Consider the following 22,029-nt stretch of genomic DNA (forward strand, 5'->3'; position numbering starts at 1 on the left):
ATTCTATTGAATTATAGTTGATTTACAATGTGTTAATTTCTGTGCAGCAGAGTGACTCAGTTATATATATATATATTCTTTTCCACATTCTTTCCCATTATGGTTTATCACAGGATATTAAATATAGTTCCCTGTGCTATACTGTAGGAGCTAGTTGTTTATCAGAAAATGTTTAAAAAGAAACCCAAAACAACGGATAATACTTCTCAAAAGTGTATACTATTAAAAGTATAATAGAATACCTATACTAGTGAAGGTATAAATACACCACTAAAGAATGTCTGTAAAGAATTCTCTAAGGCTCCCCATTTTCTACAAGCCATGTATTCACAGGAAATTGAAGAGACCCTATTTATGAACTTTTAGCTGATATCTCCTCATGGATGTAATCCAGGCCAAAAACAGAGAAAGGCAGAAATATCTCCATCTCTGAAGAATCATAAGAAAATTAGGTCATAATCATGCTCTGTGAATCCCAACATTTGAGAAAATGTGAGCAGGTGTTATCGTAAGGACCTTCAAATCTGACTGCAATTTCCCCTCCATTCTGTGATTCATACATCCTGGAAACTTCAGGTTTTTAGAGCTTATACTAAACAGAGTATTTCCACAAAGAATATTTTAAATAAAATTAACAACAACAACAAAAGAAAAAATAGAAACCAAATAGCAAAATGACAGGTATAAATTGATAACCACTTCAGATGTGAAAGGACTGAAGCCCTCAAACAAAAGGCAGACGCTGTCAGGCTGGATGTAAAGGCGGGACCATCTGCCATCCCCCTGACACACAGACAAGGGTGCAGGACAATAGTGGCTGTGAGAGGCCTCTTTTTGTAAGGCCCCAGCTTCGAATGGTTTTCACATTTTTAAAGGGTTTAAAAAGAAAAAAACAGGGGACTTCCCTGGTGGTCCAGTGGTAAAGAATTCACCTTGCAATGCAGGGGACATGGGTTCGATCCCTGGTGAAGGAACTAAGATCCCACATGCCAGCGGGGCAACTAAGCCCATGCGCCACAACTACTGAGCTTGCGCACCTCAACTAGAGAGCTTGCGTGCCGCAGACTACAGAGCACTTGCCCTGGAACCCGCCACAGCAACAGAGGCCGTGTGCCCTGGAGCCCGTGCATCACAATTAGAGAAGAGAAAACCTGCATACCACAACTAGAGAGAAGCCTGTGCACCAGAACAAAGAGCCCGCGCCCCCCAACGAAAGATCCCACATGCCTCAGCAAAGATCCTGCGTGCCACAACTAAGACCCGACACAGACAAAAATAAATTAAATAAATAAATAATAAATCTTAGAAAAGAAAAAAACAATAAAATACATGGGACACTGACCTAAAATGTTTACTCTCTGGCCCTTTAAAGAAAAAGCTTGCCAACCCTTCAGCCATAATAATATCAAATTACACTTTAAGACAAGAAATCTAACGTGAAACAAAAAGGGACATTTCATAACAATAAACGGTTAATACATCTGGAAGATACAAAAGTTAGAAATGTAATTGCACCTAACCAGAGAGTCCCACCCAAAATATGTGAAAGAAACCTGACAGAAATGAAAGAAGAAATAAACATTTCAACAACAGCTGGAGATTTCAATAGCTCAAAAGTTTAGTCTAACACCATGGATGACACAGTTGCAATTTTGGTTTTAAATGTCCTATTGACTGCAACAAACACCCACTGTAAGCTGGGGTTCCGGACGCAGAACCTGAAGAAGCTACTTGGCGTTTGTGTCCCTCAGACCACGGCCTGAGCACCGGCAGCCACACCGAGCCTCCCAAGAGAAAATAAGCTGTCTTCCCTGAGGTGCTGACAGAAGCACTGATACCCGCTCTGGGTTATACACTGGCCCTCCCCTTTGAAGGGACACGTTTAACTGCTGGAAATGCTAAGACACCTTGAAGCTGCTTCGTAATCACGAAAAAGCTACAGGCCTGCCTGGCTCCAGGAAGGATGGAGAAGACGGCTAAGCGGCCACATGGATCGGACTCGAGCTGGGATGCCCTGGCCGCAGAGCAGATGAGGCAGATCCCACAGCCTAAGGTCCTCGCCCTCAGGAGGCTACCCGCCCTCCATGACACGGCAAAGTTTCCACACCCAGCAGACTTCACTGAGGTCTCCAGAAGTAAAACTGGAGATAGACCATTAACCAACACATCAGGCATGAAGACTGGAACTTACGTTACTTCTCAGGAGTTACTTTAAAATATGAAATCTACCTGGATGGGAGGGCAGTTTGAGGAGAGTGCATACATGTTTATGCATGGCTGAGTCGCTCTGCTGTGCACCTGAACTATCACACTGTTAATCAGCTATACTCCAATATAAAATAAAAAGTTTAAATGGAAAAATATATGTATATATGTATATAAACTGAAAAAAAAAAGAAATCTACAATTAGACAATATACTCAAGGCTTACGAGCTCAATTTAATCTCTCCTTTGGGAAAAAATAAGAATTCTTATTTGACAGATAAGCTAATTAGGCAAACACAAAAACACAAAACCTACCCATCCCAATGGTTTATCTTCATGGTAACCAGGTGGTCTATCATTGGTTGTGTGTATTCAGGAAAGCCGGCAATAAACGTGCTGGAAAAAAACAATATTCAGAGATGATGAGAATGTGGAGGAACAGGAACTCACACACGACTTACGAGAACGTAAAACGGTACGACCACTTTCAAAACCAGTTCGGCAGTTTCTTATAAATAGACAGAAATCCCCTTATAAGCATGTATCCAAAAGAAATGAAGATATATACATCCACAAAAAGACTTCTAAACAAATGCTTAAGCAGCTTCATTCATCAGAGCCCAAAACACAAAACAACCTAAATGTCTATAACAGATGGACTAACAGATAAACTGCGGAACAGCCACAGACTCAAGACAGCTCAGCAACAAAGAGGAACAAGCTACCGACACACACAACAAGCATGACTCTCAGAAACCACTGCGCTGACAGAAAGGAGCCAGGCACAGGGGTCCATCCTTTCTGACGCCACTCGTGTGACATTCTACAAAAGGCATCAGCGAGCTACGGGCGGCTCCCGGAGCCGAGGTGCTGAGCCCTCCATATCTCAGTGACGGCGCTGGTCACCCAGGTGTGCGTGCTGCCAGCACTCGCTGAACTGTACGCTTCATACGAGGACAGCAGATGGAGCATAATTATGCCTTAAAAGTAAGAGTTACATCTCCTGAAAATACCACAGGAGAATTAAAAAAAAAAATCTCCAAGTGGGACAGGCCTTTCTAATTAAGACTCAAAACCCAGAAGCCGAAAAAGAAGAGACCGGTACATTCAAACACTCAACCAAAAGAGAAAAATGCTATCAGGAAAAACACACCATAAACAAAATCAAAAATATCTGCAACTGCTATCACAGACAAGAGCCTTCTGTATAATGGAGTTCTTCCAAAACAATAAGAAAATGCCATCACCTAGTAGCAAAATCATTAAAGTTTACAGAAAAGAAAGAAGATGCAGCTCAAACATTCAGCCCCATTCACTGGGAAATGGAAAGGAAACTTTTGTCCATCTGTCAAACTGCCAAAGCCAGAGGGGTTGACAGCTGCTGCTGGAAGGCTCTAGAAGCGTACAGAGACACTGCTGGGCACAGCGTCTTGGCACAGCCTCTAGAGACAGCAAGTGGCACTGCCCAGGAAATTGAAAATGTAATGCCCTTTGGTTTAGCAATCCCATTTCTGTTAATTCACTCAGATATAAGCACACAGGTGAGAAGTGCTATATACAAGAATATTCACTTCACATCGTTTATAACAGCAAAAGACTGGACAGAAGCCAATGGCCAGGAAGGGAGATCTACAGGTCACACTCCATGTCCAGATATGGAAGGCTCTCCAAGACGCAGGACGTCACAGGCAGCGTACGGTGTGTGCGTTCTGCTGTATTGTAACAGGACACACAGAGCTGCCTCCTTACTGCTAAGAGCTCATCCTTATTACCGCAGGCAGACCTCGTTTTACTGCGCTTCACAGATGCTGCATATTTTACAAATTGATGATTTGTGGCAACACTGCATCGAGCATGTCGGCACCATTTTCCAGCAGCATTTGCTCGCTTTGTGTCTGTGTCACATTCTGGTAATTTCTGCAACATTTCAAACTTTTTCGATATTACTATTGTATGTGTTATGGTGATATGTGAACAGTGATCTCTCATGTTACTACTGTGACTCGCTGAAGGCTCAGATGATGGTTAGCACTGCTGAGCAATAAAGCATTTTTAAATTAAGGCATGTACATTGTTTTTTTAGACATAATGCTATTGCACACCTAACAGACTAAGGTACAGTGTTAAGCTAACTCTCATACGCACTGGGAAACCAAAAAATTCGTGCAACTCACTTTAACGTGATACTCGCTTTATTACGGTGGTCTGGCCCCGAACCCACAATATCCCCAAGGTGTGCCTGTACTTGACCGAGCCTCTGAAGATGAGCACTTCAGGGGTTCCAACCTTGTGCACTGTGTGCCACCGCTCAGCGTGGACAGAAGGAAGTCGACACACCCACAGGCATGATATGAACCAAATCTCTCTAGAAGACACAAGGAACTGGGGCCAACAGGGAGCCCCAGGGTAGAACCAGGTGCCTGGAAGGAGAGGTGAGACACACTGGTTTTCCCTAAATACCCCCTGCACCTTCTGAATTTTATACCATGAACATGTATCACTTATTCCAAAATATGCACTTTTATACTTCATGCCTCTAAGACACTCAATTGCTTACAAATATTGTCTGAACCTGCCACACCATCCACATAACCCCACCACGGACCTGACCACCACCCACGTGTTACACAGAGGCTGAGAGACAGAGCGGATGGCACAGAAGGCCAAGAAGGGAGAATCACGATTTTACTCAAATCCTGTGCGGGCACACTGCACGTGCACAGCATGAACAGGGGCGCTGGGTGGGCATGCGTGTGCTACAAGGTGTGAGGTCTGGGAGAGTTGAGTCGGGGGAAATCTTTGCTCTGGGCGTGACAGGAAGAAAAACAGAGGCTTCACCAGCAGCGAGGTGGATTGAGAGCCCCCCTAAAGATGATGAAACCGCTTGAGAGAGAGTCAGAAGAAGAAAACAGAAAAGTGAGGACAGCAGAGAAGCTGTTGAAGCTGTCAGAAATGGAGGCAAGACACAATTCCTGGCCCCACATAACCTACAGGCCCCTGGCCCACCCAACAGATAGACCCACCCCAGGCCAGCATCCTGAACCTCCAAAGCTTCCAGAGACGCAGGCAGAGAAAACAGTGGCCTCAAAGAAAAAACACTAAACAGAGGTCGGCCACCCGAGTTCTAGTCCAAGCTTTGGCACCAACTAGCGGCTGACCTTGGAGAAGACGCACAGCTGGCACTGCCAGCCCAGGCAGCGCTCAGCACTTACTGAGCACTCAGTCTGCACAGCGGCCAAGTGCAAACCAAGAGGGGCGTCCACCACAGGGCGGAGGACTGGGGGAGCTGAGTCAAGGAGGATACATGGCCTGCTGGGGGCCGGGAGGCAGGGTGGTGGTGTGACATAGAGAAAGCGCTCCGTTCTGCACTCAGACAAGTGACAGGGGTGGGGTCGTGGAGGCTCTGCAAGTGTACAGGACAGTGAGAGCTGGGCTACGGTGACAGCTGACCGGACAAGCAGAATGAACATTTGAGGGCTGTTAGGGATGCAAGAGTGACAGAACTAGGTCACCAACCGGACATGGGGAATGAGAGAAGGAGAAGCAAAACTGAGTTGATGATGTGGATGGCATGCTGTTCACCGAGTTAGGAAATAAGAGAGAAAGTTCACTCTGAGGTTTCCTTAGTTTGAAGAACTCATGGGACAGGAACGTGCAAAATGACTGGAAAGCAAACTACTAGAAAGCAAAATGTGACAAAATGCTTCTCTAGAAGGATGCAGTGTTGTGGTGCCAGCAATCTGTTAAGGAAATTTACAACTGCAAGAAGACAAACCAATAAAAATTGCTCACGACTCCTCGTTAAGTCACAGCAGAAAACAGCTGGGCAAACAGAAGAACCACCCATATGCACACATCCAAAGCCAAGGGGCCCGGACGACCACCAGCTGGCGAGAGGAAGACAAGCTGCAGTCCACGCGGTGGACCACTACTGAGCAGCATGGATGAACAATGACGTACAGTGACAGGAGCCCGCATGCCACGGGACTGTCCTGCAAGTTCTAGAAAAAGTCAACTCCAGTGACAGAAGGCAGCTCAGAGGCTGTCAGGGCCAGGGCATGAGGGAACTTTCTGGAGTGACAGAAACATTCCCTGTGTTGACTGCAGCAGTGGTTACACATCTGCCAAAACCCACAGTTTAAATTAGTGAATTTTACTGTATGTAAATCATATGTCATGAAATAGGAGAACAAAAATAAAAAAATAAAACAAAAATTAAAAAAAAAAACCCTTTGTTTTGTCTTAGGAATACACAGGATGCTGAAAGAACAAGCCACGGACCAGGAGAAAACATCTGCAGATCATGGACCTGAGAAAGGATTTGTATCCAGAGCGTAGGAAGAATTCTCGAAGTCTCAGTAAGAAGAAAACAACCAACCCAATAGATAAACAGGCAAAAGATTTGTCCAATAAGCCCGTGAAAAGATGCTCAACGTCATTAGTTGTTAGGAAAACACAAATTAATGAGCTCCTCCTGCACATCCATCAGAATGGCTACGATTAAAAACAATGACCACACCAAGGGCTAGCAAGGACAGGGTAAAATGACGCAGCCACTCTGGAAAGCCACCTGGCAGTTCCTTGAAACAATCAGGATCCAGCCACTTCACTCCCAGGTGTTTAACCAGATAAAGGAAAGCACCTGCCCAGAGACAGACGTGCACACGAAGGTGATCAAAGCCCTAACCTGGAAACCTCTAGATGTCCCTCACAGGGGAAAACGTGGTTCATCACACGAGGGAACTAGGAACGCGTGGGCACTCATGCAGGGAGGACACATCCGAGAGAGCAGGCAGAGCGCAGGCGACCAGAACAGCACCCAGAGCCCACACCACACGACTCCATTCACCCAACGACCCAGAGTGACAGGAACAGACCGGTGCCTGGAGAAGGGGCGCCCAGAAATCCTGTGGAGACAGGTCTCTATCTGCATTGTGGTGACAAAGCTCTGTGCCCGTCAACACTGATAAGAACCTACACATTAAATACGTTCAATTTCCTGTGTGTCACCAGCACGGTGACAAAGCTCTGAGGCAAAAGTAGAGGTAAGACGATGCTGGTCCCCCCCACCTGATGGTCTTCATCCACATGTTTCAATTCCCATCCGTGTGTCGCACACTCCCGTCTCCAGGAGAATCATCCGCACATCGGCCCATGCGTCCACTCAGATGTGCTGTGAGCCCCGCGTGTTCAGTGAATCTGAGCTCCGGACCTTCCCCAAAACCCACAGGCGTTTTCTCCCTCATGGTGCACCCCAACACCTCCACTCTCCTGACCACACCCACTCTCGCCAGAGGACCCAACCCTGTGCCCTAGCTGTCCCCTGACCATGTCTCGCACCTTGTGAGGGGCCCTGACCACCCTCTGATCATCCCCTACCTTGTAAGGGGGCCCTGTCTCCTCGCTTCCAGTTACCAATATGCAGTCACAGTGGTATATTCAAAATGCAGATCTGACCGTCAAACCTGGTTCCCTGACCTCAGGACAACCCAAGGCCCCACTCTGGCTCAGAAGCCCCACCACCCCGGGCTGACTCTGGACCCTTCCCTGCAGGGCTGTCCCCTACCCCACACCAGGCTCCCTGGGCACAGTTTCCTCTGCCACGTGCCCCCCTCCCCTTTGCCCTGCCGTCCAGGCTGACAGCAGGACCCTGGGTGTCGGCCCTGCCTTGGGGCAAGGGAAGAGCTCGCCCAAGCGCCCTGTGGTGATGGGGTACAGCCACAGACCCTGTTCCCCATGACTGCTGGACCCCTCCTCACAGACTGCCTCTCATCCACAGAAGTGTGCAGAACCCTCTGTGGAAGACAGACCCTGAGCCAGCCCATCTATGAAATGCAGACCAGCTCAGAGACCTCAGCCATAAGAAAAGCATGCCAAGGCCAAAAACTACGAGTTCTTTTACCCATGAAACTCAGGCAAAGGTAAGAGATTCCCCATGTAAAATATATGTTCAAATATTAACAATCAAAGGAAACAGAATTAAAATAGGAAAGAACTGATAAGGCACAGAAGACCATTAAATGTTGAGGAAAGGTCGAAAGGATGCTAAAAATACAGTGTGCTTGGTCAAAGATTGTTTCTGGGAAGGAGGCCAAATGCCACATTAAAAAAAACAAACAAAAAAATCTGTCCATGCTGGTTATGGAGAAATGTAGTTTCTGCATGGTCTGCACAGCAGGGGTATTAGGGAATCTACCCATAAGACCCATACTAGTTAACAATTTTAAAAAGCACTGGCGTGTTTCCTCTCCCAATTTAAGGCAAATAAGTCACTTCATAAAATCATGCCCGTCTTGTATTAGTGTTGCAATGAGTTAACTAAGACATGTGGACTCACTGTCCCACTACTTACTTACTTAAATTAAGTTTTGATGTGATTTCTGCAAACCACAGTTAGGGATGTTAAATATTTATTCCTTGACCTGATTTCTCAAATACCTCTTTCTTACTCATCTCATAAACAGGCTAGCGATAACTTCAACTTGGGAAACACTACTTTATTGAAACAGAAAAAGAAGGACAGTCACTACCAATCTAAGAATTCATTCTGAGAAACTCCCCAGTGGAGCAGCGGCCATATAGAAAGCAATGCCCAGTTTTGGCTTGTGGCTATTCTCTGTAAAAGACCAAGCTCTCAACGAAACAGGCTGGTTTAAGAGAAAAATAATCACCCAGCACTGTTCTTGAAACTCTTAATACCTCTTTAAGAAATGAGCACCCTTCTCAGGACCAGACCCTGCACTCCCCTTCTCCAGTCCACCCCTGACCTGCTACTGTCCCTTTGGATTCATTTGCATTTTGCAAAGTTTTATGTAAACAGAATCATACACTATGCACTCTGTCCAATCAATCTGAAACAAAAGTTTCAGAAGTTTTCAATTCCTTTTTTAACTTTCCACACATAAATTTACCCTTAGTGGACCTTCCAGGCTGAAGAAACCAAATGGTGGAAACCGATCTGTGACTCAAAGAAATCATTATATTTTATGATGAGTATTAAAACTTACCTTATAACCAGGAAACAGTTAGATCTGTTACCAACAGTAAAGTAGTCAGCTGTGGTCAAAATATCAATCCCATGAGGGAAAGTGCCCTAATGAAAAAATAAAGTGGAAAAAAAAGAGACAAGAATTATTTTATTGAGTAAAGGCATTTTCAAAGTTTGATAATCAAATCCACATATGTTACTTTTATGAACAAAGAAGCATGATATAAACAAAGCTACAACTACACACCACTTAACCGAACTCAACCAAGGACTTCCAAGTCAGGTCACTTTACTAACTGCCTCTCCAAGGCTGGACACTGTGCTAAAATTATTTGAACCACTTAAAAATTTTTTTCCTAACAATTCAAGCATTTCAACTTTAAAATGTTGTAAGAGCCCTTTCTTTAAACCACACACCATAAAAAGACATCAGGTTTCGGCAGAATTAAAGCTTCCGATTTCATTCAACCCGTGCCCCGGCCGCCAGAAGGACCCCAGCGTCCCCTCAGAAGGGCCGGCGCCTGCCTGGGCTATGAATCCTGGACAAGAGCCCACCCCCCACGGCTGGCAGGAGAATGAACAAGACAACGACTGGGAGGCCCCACGTGGGGGCCTGACAGCCAACACCCAGGACCAGACTCTGAAACAGGGGGTTGGGGAGTTGGGGACAGCCCCCCTTAACACACCCAGGGACACACTCCCAGCCTAGGTCCAGGCCCCACCCCGAAGTCTGCAAGTTATTATTGATACCACTCTCTGGTAACAATACTTGAAAATCTGAAAACAAGACAAATAGGTTTTTTTGGGGGGGCTGCGTTGGGTCTTCGTTGCTGTGTGTGGGCTTTCTCTAGCTGCGGCGAGCAGGGGCTACTCTTCATTGCGGTGCATGGGTTTCTCATTGTGGTGGCTTCTCTTGTTGCGGATCATGGTCCCTAGAGTGTGTAGGCTCAATAGTTGTGGCGCGTGGGCTACAGGGCACATGGGCTTCAGTAGTTGTGGCTCGCGGGCTGTAGAGCACAGGCTCAGTAGTTGTGGCGCATGGATTTAGCTGCTCCACGGCATGTGGGATCTTCCCAGACCAGGACTCGAACCCTTGTTCCCTGCATTGGCAGGCGGATTGTTAACCTCTGCACCACCAGGGAAGTCCCCAAATAGTTTTCTAAAAGGACATAAATGACAAACTTTCGACCAAGGAGTGAATGCCTTGCTGTCACCAACCATAGGAGGGTGTGGTGAGGCCTGGGTCCCCAGAGCCCTTCCCCACTCTGAGCAAGCCGTAGACTATGGACTCACTGACTGCTAACCTCCCACACTGTCTCGAGGGAGCCCTGCATATGAAGAACTTGGGATCTGACTCCAAATTGTCAACAGACCCCAGCATGTCCGTCACGGACACAATGTCAGAATCAGAGGTTTGGTTCCCAAGCGAACCTAAAAGCCTATCAGTCTCCCGACACAGCTCAGTGCAGGGGATGGCCCCCACCACCCAAGAGGCAACCGCACGCCAGGCTGACTCCTGCTGGACTCCAGTCCACCCCAGACCAGGCTGAGGCCGAGTCAGATAAAGGCCACTGTGGCTGCAGGAGGAGGTGGTGCCCTTTGCTCCACCACCCAAGCCTGCCGCCCCCTGGGCAACGTTCAGATGCCTCCTGACACCCCAAGATCTTCTTGGTCCGGCCACTGCATGCCGAAGTGTCACATCTCTGTCCAGACAGCTCATCCCTGCAAGGAGGGACAGAACGGACAGAGGGGGCTGTGTTCCAGCAAATCCCTCCCAAGGTTTCTCTGGGAGCCGGGAGTGGAGGCTCAGGACCCCTCGCTCAGGTCTGAGTCCCCGGTAGGCAGAGGTGAGCCTGGACGGAGAGATGGGCGCCCCCACCAAATTCCTCCTGCAAATTCCCCCATCGCTGAAGGTGGCCAAAGACAGGGTCTGTGCTCGCACCCAGGAGCCCGGAGGACATCCCACCCCAGGGCCGTGGACAAACACGCCCCCTGCTGCCCCTCACTTGCGCTCCATGCCCTCAGCAAGTCCATCACACATGGCCTCGCCCCATGTCTGGGGATACATGTGCCCTCTCCACACTCCCCTCCCACGCTCCCATTTCCTTTGGCAGGTTCACATCCTTCTCCTCCTCGTTCCTGTCAAGCTGCAGAAGGATGTCACTGAGTGCAGGCCCACAGTACGCACCTCTTAAACATCGGCATGGCTTCCCCTGGACTGCGCAGGTCGGTTTTACCATAAACACCAGTGCACGGGGAGACAAGAAGGGTAAGGGCACAAGGACCCTAGCTGCTCACCTTCATTCCCTGATGGACCCCCCAACCTGAGTGGCCCCCACGCTCCGACTGCGCAGGGAGCAGTACTGCCCAGCTCCTGACCGCCCTGGTGTCTTCTGGAACCTGGGGCTCTGCCGACAGGGGTGCCGTGGGGGCTGGAGGTGGGAGGGAGACACCTCTTCTCCTGGGTACTTTCAGGGTACCCAGTCTCCCCTGGCTCAGCCTCCAGCAGTTCCCTTCTTGATCACAGCCCCGCCCTCCTCTGCAGGCCCAGATCTTGGCCTGCGGGCCCCTCGACAACCCCACATTTCTCCCTGTCAGCCTCCCTCGTCCTGCAGGCAGCACTTGCTGCCCTGACACAGCGAAGCCTGTCGCCACCCGAGGTTGGCATCTCTGTCTAGTGACCAGCTTTCTTCTAAGTTTTCAGGGCTCCAGGTTTTCAGGACTAAGGGACACCCAAGGATACTGGGTCTCAGTCACCCCCCAGCCACGGAAGAAAGGCTGTGACCTTACTGGGCTCCTTCCACAGACAAGCACACCCGCAGAATGAGGCAGCACCCCAACAATTTCAAGGTAGCACGAATTCAAGTTCAAGATGAGTGATTTGGTTCCCTCTGTCTTTGGCAATGACTGTGGAATCCGAGACTTCGTTTGGACCCATCTTGGCATCAGTTTAGCCTTAACGTTGCATTCAGAACTGGACACCTCATCTCAAGGCCCCGGCCCCTCCCACACACACGCTCACAGCTCACAGCACAGGCTGCAGAACCTCCAGCTAAGCCTCCCTCCTCTCCGCCCCTTGGCTGCTCTGTCACCTTTGATGGAAGGTCAGCACGTCGGCCGCCCTCCACAGACCTGGTCCAGCCTGAAGCCCCGCTGGCTCCTCTCTCTGCTCCACCCTGAGTGCTGGGGGACCCCTTGCCAACACCCAGGCCATGTGGACGGAGCGCCTCACCCAGCAGCCCACACTTCCGGGAGAACTTCCCACCGTGCCCCAAACGACACCTCTGTGGAAGCCACAGCTGCAGCATCACCCCCTCTCCCTGGCCTTTGGCGGCCCAGGAAGGGCGAGTGGACCCAGCACTGGGAACGCAGGCCCCGGTTCAACAGCAAGGCCAGCCCCGCTGTGGGAACCCTGACAGACTCGAGGGCATCCAAGGGGACAGTCCCTGCATGCACGCTTTCTCGCAGACGTCCAGGCAGGAGTCTTGGAATCCCGTGTTTGTCCAAGCCTTCCCTCTTGGGCACGCCCACCTCTCCCGTCCTCCCACCTGCGGAGCAGCCACTCTGCGTGGGCTCCCCTTGGTCCTGCAGCCTGACCTCTGCCCCTCAAGGCCCGTCACCGCTTGTCCCCAGTATCACCTGCTGATCCCCAGGCCCACAATGCACTCACCTCCAGCCCAGACCTCTCTCCTGGGCTCCCCTGGCCATGGGAAACTGACCCTTGAGATGGCTAATTTGCTGCCAGACTGGCCACGTGTCCCAGGGTGGTCATCGTCACACACAGTATGAATGACTTGGGGATAAAGGCCACACCTCCCAGCCCAGGCCGACCGCAATAAGAGGTTCAGGGCCGGGGGCACGATGTCAAGTCAGGAGGGGCCATGGGGCGGCTGGCAGGCAGAAGCTGGCTCCTTCCACACGTGGGACAGGCAGGGGTCACGTCTCTGCCCCTGCCCTGCCAGGCTCCTCTGCCCACACCCCTCCAGCGCCCACGGGCAACTGCTGACATCAGAAGGCCCCCGGCAATGCACAAGGCACTGATTTCTGACGTGTGTGAAAATTACTTACACATTCAAGTTTCCTGTAAAACAACAACTAATTGTTTAAAACTTGTGTCAACACTCACCTGAGTCACATTATGAGTGAATCTGCGACCAGAAGTCACAGTGTGAAGTACTAGCTTATTCTAGGTGAATTCTTTACCCACGTTTGTAGCTTTACTATTTCTACTTCTACATCTACAGGAAGTTTTAGGAATGAAGATTTTTGAAAATAGCCATACCTGTCTTCCCACGTTCTCCTGGAAAGCAGCCTAGGAAGAGAAGCACAAACACAGCAGTGAGTTAGGTGTGCACTCGCTGGACATGAGTGATGGACGCACAGCAAATCCAGGGCAGGACCAATGAGCCATGACTGTTTTTTAAATAAAGATCCTCAGTGCTGGCCACTCAGAGCCTCAAGGGTGGTTTATCTTTCTGATTTTACATCCTGGTGTGCTTTAAAACCATGATTTAAGAATTTTATAAAATCAGCTTAGCGGCCCAATGCTGAGCTTCACACCAAAGCCTAATTCAAGGTCTTAGATACAAAAATAAGAATAGAGTCATGGGCTTCCCTGGTGGCGCGGTGGTTGAGAGTCCGCCTGACGATGCAGGGGACACGGGTTCGTGCCCCGGTCCGGGAAGATCCCACATGCCGTGGAGTGGCTGGGCCCGTGAGCCATGGCCACTGGGCCTGCGCGTCCGGAGCCTGTGCTGCACAACGGGAGAGGCCACGGCAGTGAGAGGCCCGCATACCGCAAAAAAAAAAAGAAAAAAAAAAAGAATAGAGTCATATCTGTTTGGTTAACTAAAAGCCCAAAACACAAATCATTTTCCTGGGGATGTGTGAGGACAGCTCACAGGACAGTGACCCTGAGTGCCGGGTCTCCCCATGCTGCCTTCCCCAGGACCTGCCACGGACATGCTCCACGTCCTGCTCACAGGCCCAGAGCTGGGCTATTCACAAGGTCAAAACATTACCTTAGAATGAGGCATCCTTAGGTGGACCTTCTTGCCACCAGCTAGTAAACGCCCAAGGCGTGCAGCTGCGCACAATGCAACCTCATCGCCACGCGCCATCCACCAGAGAGACAGGGCAGAGGGCAGAGGGCGGGTGGCTGGTGGCTTCAGGGAGCACCTGGGAGGGGTGACCCTGCCTGTAGACGCAGCCCCAATGCCTGGGGCAGGAGCTTCCTGGAAATGAGGTCGTAACCTCTAGGGCTTTCATTTCAGCTACAACTTCATCATCCCCTGCGGGGCGCTGGGAGGAGCACATGCAGTTGTGCACAAGGAATCAAGACAACGGAACACAAAGACCCCCACGTGATGTTTAAATGTGCACCCGACACCTCTGGCAGGAAACAGAGAAAACCAGAAACTTGGTCGTCTCCAAGACCTCGCACTTGGTGGCCCTGGGGAGGCACAGCTGGACTGGCACTGCCCCAAGGGCCCTCATGCAGCTTTCACACTGGGAGCAGGGAGACTCGACTTTTGCTATGTACCATTTTGCACCTTTTGCAATAAATTCATTAAAGAAAATTTTAAAGCAAAAATGAAACCAACCAAAAGGCAATGGAAAAAAGATACAATGCCAATTTACGTAACATGCAATATTTAGGAACACATTTACTATTCTGGTGACATCATTTAAAAGGTAAAAAATAATACGAGATGTACATGAAAAAGCACAAGTCCTAAGATGGTGACACAATGTTGAAAAAAAAGAAATGGGAGGAATGGCTCTACCCAGTATTAGGGTTACTAGAGAGCCATGGTAACCCAGACAAAAAGACAGACACAGATTGATGGGACAGAACAGAGAAAATCTTTAGGATCGAGAGCTAAGTAACGAATTCTCAGACTTGACACCAGAAACATGACCCATAAAAGAAAAAACTGGTAGGTTGGATCTCATCAAAATTAAAAAAACTCTTGTTCTCGTGAAAGACCTTGTGAAGAGGATGAGCAGACAACCCACAGACTGGAAGGAAGAACCTACAAACCACTCGCCCAAGAAAGAAAAGACTCCTGAACTCAACAATAAAAACAAACAACCCTGTGAGAAAAGGGGCAGAAGACTTTGCTGGGGCTCAGGGCAGGCCACCCAAGCCACATATTGATATTTTGAATTAAAGTTACTTGAGAAACGGCCAGTAGAAGAAAAATGATATTAAAAACACTCTGACTGTGAAAGCAGGAATAAATCTCCCATGTGAAGGTACCCTCCCCATTCCAGGGGGAGAGAAAGCGTCCTCATCACCAGTTAGGGAAATAAACCTTGTCACTTCTTCATGAGCCTCTTTGTTAAATCTTCACAAATAACTGTTTCTTTGTCTGAAAATGATATAGAAACAGCCTGCTTTGGTCACTTTGTGGGTCCCATTTTTATGAGACCTCCGTGTATACGAATTACCTTGTTTCTTTCTCTCCTGTTAATCTGTTTCGTGTCAATTTAATTACTAGACCAGCCAAAATCCACCAAGAAGGACTGGTGTGGGGGGAGGAATTTCCCCCTCCCCAACAACTTAAACAGACACGTCACCAAAGAGGATACAGGTGGTAAATATCACATGAAAACTTGCTCAACATCACTAGCATCGCCATCAGAGAAATGCAAGTTAAAGCCACAATGAGCTACCATCACACACCTAATCAGAGTAACTAACGCAAAAACAATGACAACACCAAATGCTGGTGAGGCCATAGAAAAACTGATCACTGACAGAATGATGGAGGGAAGGTACAATGGTGCAGCCCCTCTGGAAAACAGCAGGGCCCTTTCTTACAGAACTAACCATGCAACTACCATATGACCCCAAAATTGTATTCTTGGCATTTATCCCAGAGAAAGAGAAATTGTGTTCACACAAAAACCTGTCCATGAATGTTTACAGCAGCTTAATTCTTAATGGTCCCAAACCAGAAACAACCCAGAGACCCTACAATACATGAACAATTCAGGCAGCTGTGGCACAGCTGGCCAGGGGACGTGACTCAGCCAGGGAAGGGCAGGAAGGAGGGGCTGCCAGTACTGCCACAGCCTCGGTGGACCCTGGGAATCGTGCTGCAGGAAAGGCAGTCCCAAAGGTCACACCGTGTGAGTCCACATATATCACATCAAAAACTAATACGGGGTTTAGTACTAAACATCCAATTTGGCGTCCAAAGAAAAAGACTGGGACTCGTAGCTACACCCAGGCTTCAAGGACATCTAAGGTCAAGAGAAGTGTGGCTCCCTGGCCCCATTCCCTCCTCCTGAACCTGCCGCCAGAAGCCAGTGGCCGCTGGGGAGACACATTTGGGGGCCTGCTGGGCACTTTCTAACATGTACAACAACTAGCGTTGAACAACCACTTAATGGGACATCTTTTCACAAATTCATAAATATATTCACCATGATTAACCGGGTGGGCCTCCAGTCTGTCACTCTCCGAGACACCCAAGTATGACGGGAAGGCCATCCTCCCAGGGCTGCTGGTGGTGGTGAGAGCCTCCTGGCACCTGACAACCCGGAGAGGTGGTGCCCCCAGGGCACAGGACAGAGAGAGAAGACAGCTTACCACCCGCACTGAGCTCCCACCTCCTGGGCGCTGGGGAAAGAGGCCCGAGCTTGCTGGGCGGGCTCCCAAGGACAGCACAAAACGAGCACAAACAGGAGCCAAAAAGGACGAAACACGTCTTCACGAGGAAGCAGCTTTGCAGTGAGAGAAATTTCATCCCCAATAATTAGGGACTTGATCCTGACATTTTCAAATGAGCTTCGAACAAAAGCACCTTTCACTGCCTTAGCCTTGCACCACTAGGTAAGCAGGGGTCACTTAGGTGGTGTTTAATGCAAAGAATTTCTGCTGATTTTAAAGGATTTTAACTTGAAAAAAAATTATTTCTGTCGTTTTATTTCACCTCTTCCCTAGGGTAAAAAGTATCAGTGCTTTGATTTTATTATTGCTTCTCAAAATTAGCTCTTAGGTTCCAATAAACAGAAAAGAAAATATAAAAGAAAATATAAATATATATATATATATTTTAGGCCACACTGTGCTGCTTGTGGGATCTTATGTCCCTGACCAGGGATGGAACCCCAGGCCCCCTGCAGTGGAAGCACGGAGTCCTAACCACTGGACCGCCAGGGAATTCCCCAAAAGGTAATTTTTAAGGACAGATTTAACAAACGATTCTTACTGTATTTCAATGAGTCTTACAATTACTGCCTGAGGGTAAATATCAGGGCACAAACGTGAAGACTTCTCAAAGAATCACCGGGCTTCCTACTGATGCTCAAGACAAAAGAAGAGAAACCGCAGGACACAGATGAGGTCCTGAGCTTTCCTGGGAAACTTTTCTTGAAACCAGAAAGTTTCAAGGACCCCATGTAATTCAGGGAACAGAGAGCAGGCAGGCCATCAGCAGCTGCAAGGGAGCAGGGGGCTCTGTGACCTGATGGAGCCCCTGCCTCTGAGGACGGAGGCTGCGCTTCCGTGTCACCCCACCAACCAAAAAGCGAGGCTGCAATGCTGATCCCTGGCCAGACACTCACTCGTCAAACAGACAGCAGCACCCACTGTGCACACTTGCCCACTCCTGAGCTGTGGACCCTCCAGGCCCCCTCTCCATCCCCACCTGGACGGGGGCAACCCATCCTGACCCACCCTCCACGGGCTATAGCCCACTCCTCGGCTGGGACCCAGAGGGAGTGGGAGCCACCCTCCATGGGCCCCCATCCCCTGGGCGTCCCTCCTGCTTCACAAGCCCATGACCACAGCCTCTCCGGGGAGCCGGTCACAGATCAGAGCCACCCACACCCTCAAGAAAAGGAACAGAACAGGAAAACTTACAGAGGCTGCTCTCCTGCAGTTTACATCTCGGTCAAACACGGCAGCGATCACCAGTGCGCTGTGAGAAAAAGGGAAGGCGATTAATGAAAGGGAATCTGCACAGACGCCTGGGACGCTGACCCCATAGTCTCCCTCCTCCACATGCCCACAAGCCCGTCTGTGGCTCGGGGGCCTTGGCTAAAGAGACGCTCATGGGGCAGCGAGGGTGGCCAACCCCAACTTCATGAGAGCCAGCAGAAGTCACAGGGAGGGTGGCCTCGTGTACAGGCCTCACGGGGCAGGACGAGGACGGCAGGGTCGGGGCAGGATGCCAGGTACAAACAGAGAAACGCGTGGGCAGCCAGCGGGGCCCAGGAGGCCAGCAGGAGCGATGAGTCCTACATCTCCCCAGAAACTGTAGGCAAGCACAGAAAGCAGCTCTGATGGTCCTACCCCCACAAGCCAAACCACGACCGAGCTCCACAAGAAGGAAGCCCCCAGGCTCACACTGTCCACCAGCTTCACTGAAACCTCCCTTCACTACGTGATCACCCTCAACCATCGGGGACAAACCGGAAGGTACTTAAGTGCCCAGTCGGCTTTGGTAACAACAGAAAACAAAGTGGGGACAAAGTGCTGTGTCTAAGTGTGACTTGTAAATTTGCATCTCCTATCAGCCCACAGAGGAAATGTTTGAAAAAGGGTTATTCAGACACACAGAGATCACCTGAAAGGGGTGCTGCCCTCCCACCCGACAGCCATTCTGTTTGGTACTGAAGTTGTAGAACCCAACCCTACAAATCTGTCAAAACCCACAGAACTGTTCACGACAAAGACTGAATTTTCCTGAATGCAAATTAAAAAGAAACTATAGAAGTGGGGTCCTGCAACAGCAGAGGAAATGTGCCTGCGTTACACAAAGACACTACACTCGATGGACGGGGAGGAGACACGGGAACTCTCTCCTCCGGCGCGGGTGTGTTTCTCACGGGGGAGGGTTAGCAGTTCTGAAACAACTGCATGTGGATGCCGCAGAGGAGGGAGCCAGGATGAAGCAGCACTGATCACAGGAGGCCAGGGGACCCGGCGCTGGGCTGGAATCGCAGGTGTCCACGCAGTTGGCCAGGCCGGAGGTGCAAAGGATAACACTGTGGGAATGGGAGTGGAATCCAGGTCCTGGATTCTAAATACTACTCTCCACTATGAGGAACACAGACTCCTGGAGGTGGTTGACTCCAGGGCTGGGTTGAGGGAAAAAGAAAAGGCTGGGGCATCCTGTCATGCTAGAAATTGAGAAACCATTAAAAACAAAGGCGCAAGGGGGCAGGGAACACAGGGCACAGAAACCAACCTGAAATTGCTCCCAACAGCCAAAGGCAGAGCAATCTGAGCAACAAAATAACCAACGGTGCTAGAAGATAACCCATGGTCCACACTGACGTAAGTAAACAAAGGAGCAAAAGGCAGAGGAGACATGTTTTCCTACGAAAGAACCACCATCGCGAGCCTAGCGCAGTACCCGATGGGTGCTGGGTGTGAAAACTGGATAGTTACAGTCTCAAAGTACCCCCAAAATGTTTATTATTTATTTTTAAAAAAACAGTCACTTTACAGACCTCAACTGGCACAGTGAGTTTGGGACGCACCCCAAATGCGACACCAAGATGGCAGGCACATCACCAAAGAGCAGCTGCGGTTTAACCACTGGCCCCACACAACGCTCATTCCTCGGTCCCCTTTGTAAGAGGTCGATATTCAGGGAAGCTGGTGAAGGGCTTTTATGGGAACGTCTATTATTTTTGCAATTCTTCTTTAAGCCTGAAGTTAGTTCAAAATTTAAAGTTTTTTTGAAAAGCCACTAAATATCTGAAGATTTTTCAAGATCCAGTGTTAGTATTTAGGGTCCTTTTACTAGTTGAAGCTGAAATCAATTTCAGCAAAACTCTATTAACAGAAAGTTATTCCCCATTCCTCTCTCAACTCTTTATTATATTATAAACTACAGCCAAAATGAGATTTTTTAAAAATACTGGGCTTAACACTAAAGGAAATTCATCACCAGATTAATCGATTCCATTTCAACATCATAATTTTTTTGTTAACAAAGTCTTAGAAATCATTAAACTGATCAAGACATTTAATACTGTGATCTTTCAATAAACAAAAATCACACAACTACTGTTCTTTTTTTTTAATTGAAGTATATAGTTGATTTATAATGTTGTGTTACTTTCAGGTGTACAGTAAAGTGATTCAGTTATACATATGTGTGTGTGTGTGTGTGTGTGTGTCTCTATTCTTTTCCAGATTCTCTTCCCTTACAGATTATTAAAAAATATTGAGTATAGTTCTCTGTGCTATACAGTAGGTTCTTGCTGTTTATTTTATATATAGTAGTGTGTATAATGCCATTTGCAGCAACATGGATGGACCTAGAGATTACCATACAAAGTAAGCTAAAAACAAATATATGCTATTGCTTATATGTGCAATCTAAAAAAAATTATACTAGTGAACTTACATACAAAAGAGAAACAGACCCACAGACATAGAAAACAAACTTATGGTTACCAAAGGGGAAAGGCGGGGAGGGATAAATCAGGAGTTTGGGATTAATGTATACACACTACTGTTCTTAACAAAAACATGTTTGGTGTTTTATTCTAAATGTATTCTCATCATTGATGGAAAGTTAAGTATTATATTTGCATATTAGTTTAGAGCCTTTTTTACTTTTATTTTTTATTAATATTTATTTATTTGGTTGTGCTGGGTCTTAGCTGTGGCAGGCGGGCTCCTTAGTTGTCAGGTTGCATGGCATGTGAACTCTTAGTTGCAGCATGCGTATGGAATCTAGCTCCCCAATCAGGGATCGAACCCAGGCCCCCTGCGTTGGGAGCACAGAGTCTTAACCACTGTGCCACCAGGGAAGTCCCAATAAGAGCCTTTTGAAAAACTCCATAAGATCATATGTATTCTAGGAAAAGATACTAACCAAGAATTTCTGCTTTACTTTAACATCTGACACCAGAAAAATGTTGACATATCTATAATGCCTCTGTACCAAAAGTCCACATTTTACACTGAATTCTTGAAATTTCCTGTCAATCTATTTATCCTAAATTACAATTTTTAAATTATGGAACACTGATTCATGAGGAGAGAATGGAAAAAAACGTAGAGAATAAACTTAAAATCACCTGCCATCCTAACCCTACAGGCCACCATAACCCCTGTAAGGTCACTACTAAGTTATGCATCGAACCGCTCTGACTACCAGGCCTCCCAGCTGTGGACGCTCTGGCCCTGCCTGGGGCAGGCTGGGCCCAACTTCAACCTAGCTCCTTGGTGCAGCCGAGACCACTGAGCCAAGTCCAAGTTCCACTCTGTGCCACCGCCGCGCCGTGCAGGTCAGCCTGCGGGGCCTGCTCTGTGTGGCCAAACGGAGACAGCATGGCTTCAAGTCTGTCCGCTTACGCTGTGACTGAGCCAAAACATTAATGAACTCCTGTGCCGAAGGGTCCTTCCCAGCTTTGTCGTGTGTGCTACCTCCTTCCAGCCCCTCCCCTGAACCTCAGTCGGCAGCTGCAGGGAAGGGGCTCTACCTCCTTCACTCTTCCAGCACACGCTCCCCCATAGTTACCTGGCAGTGACGGGGCCCAGGCCAAGCTCGGGCGTCCCCACCACAGGTGACGCCGCTTACGTTCTCCTGTAGACCCCTCTCTGTGTTCGGCCTGAGGTGGGTCTGTGGGCCTCCCGCGCCCCCGTGGCAAGGTCCAGCCCACTTGGCTCGGTCCCTGCGGTCACTTGCCACACAGCAATGATTCCTGGAGAGACTGTGTGTCGTGGGAGCCCGGCAGAAACCCCCCTGAATGGCACGCAGTGGTCTGCCTCTGGGCGCAAGCCTCCTGTCCCGTCACGGTGAACACACCCTGCCTGTGGTCACAGGAGCAGACCCCGAGCTCACAAGGGCCACAGGGC

The 22,029-nt window shown here is 48.7% G+C and overlaps 1 protein-coding gene and 1 long non-coding RNA gene across 6 annotated transcripts in view; one reads left to right on the plus strand and one right to left on the minus strand.

Annotated features, from left to right (window-relative positions):
* The window catches only part of TBCD (tubulin folding cofactor D), a 173,797-nt gene that overhangs the window by 48,558 nt on the left and 103,210 nt on the right, over positions 1-22,029 (minus strand). For all 5 annotated transcript variants that reach the window (XM_073798103.1, XM_033847160.2, XM_073798105.1 and 2 more), the window contains 4 exons: positions 18,070-18,127; positions 13,477-13,506; positions 9,214-9,299; positions 2,522-2,602 (listed from right to left, as the gene is read on the minus strand). In XM_073798103.1, coding sequence (XP_073654204.1) covers positions 2,522-2,602; positions 9,214-9,299; positions 13,477-13,506; positions 18,070-18,127 — 255 coding nt within the window. The remainder of the gene's footprint in view (positions 1-2,521; positions 2,603-9,213; positions 9,300-13,476; positions 13,507-18,069; positions 18,128-22,029) is intronic.
* Positions 2,559-13,641, plus strand: LOC117309448 (uncharacterized). The gene is made up of 2 exons (XR_012328734.1): positions 2,559-8,127; positions 11,309-13,641. It is a non-coding gene; the product is annotated as an uncharacterized lncRNA (long non-coding RNA).

Source organism: Tursiops truncatus, chromosome 20 (genome assembly GCF_011762595.2).
Source record: "Tursiops truncatus isolate mTurTru1 chromosome 20, mTurTru1.mat.Y, whole genome shotgun sequence".
NCBI classification, from domain to species: Eukaryota; Metazoa; Chordata; class Mammalia; order Artiodactyla; family Delphinidae; genus Tursiops; species Tursiops truncatus.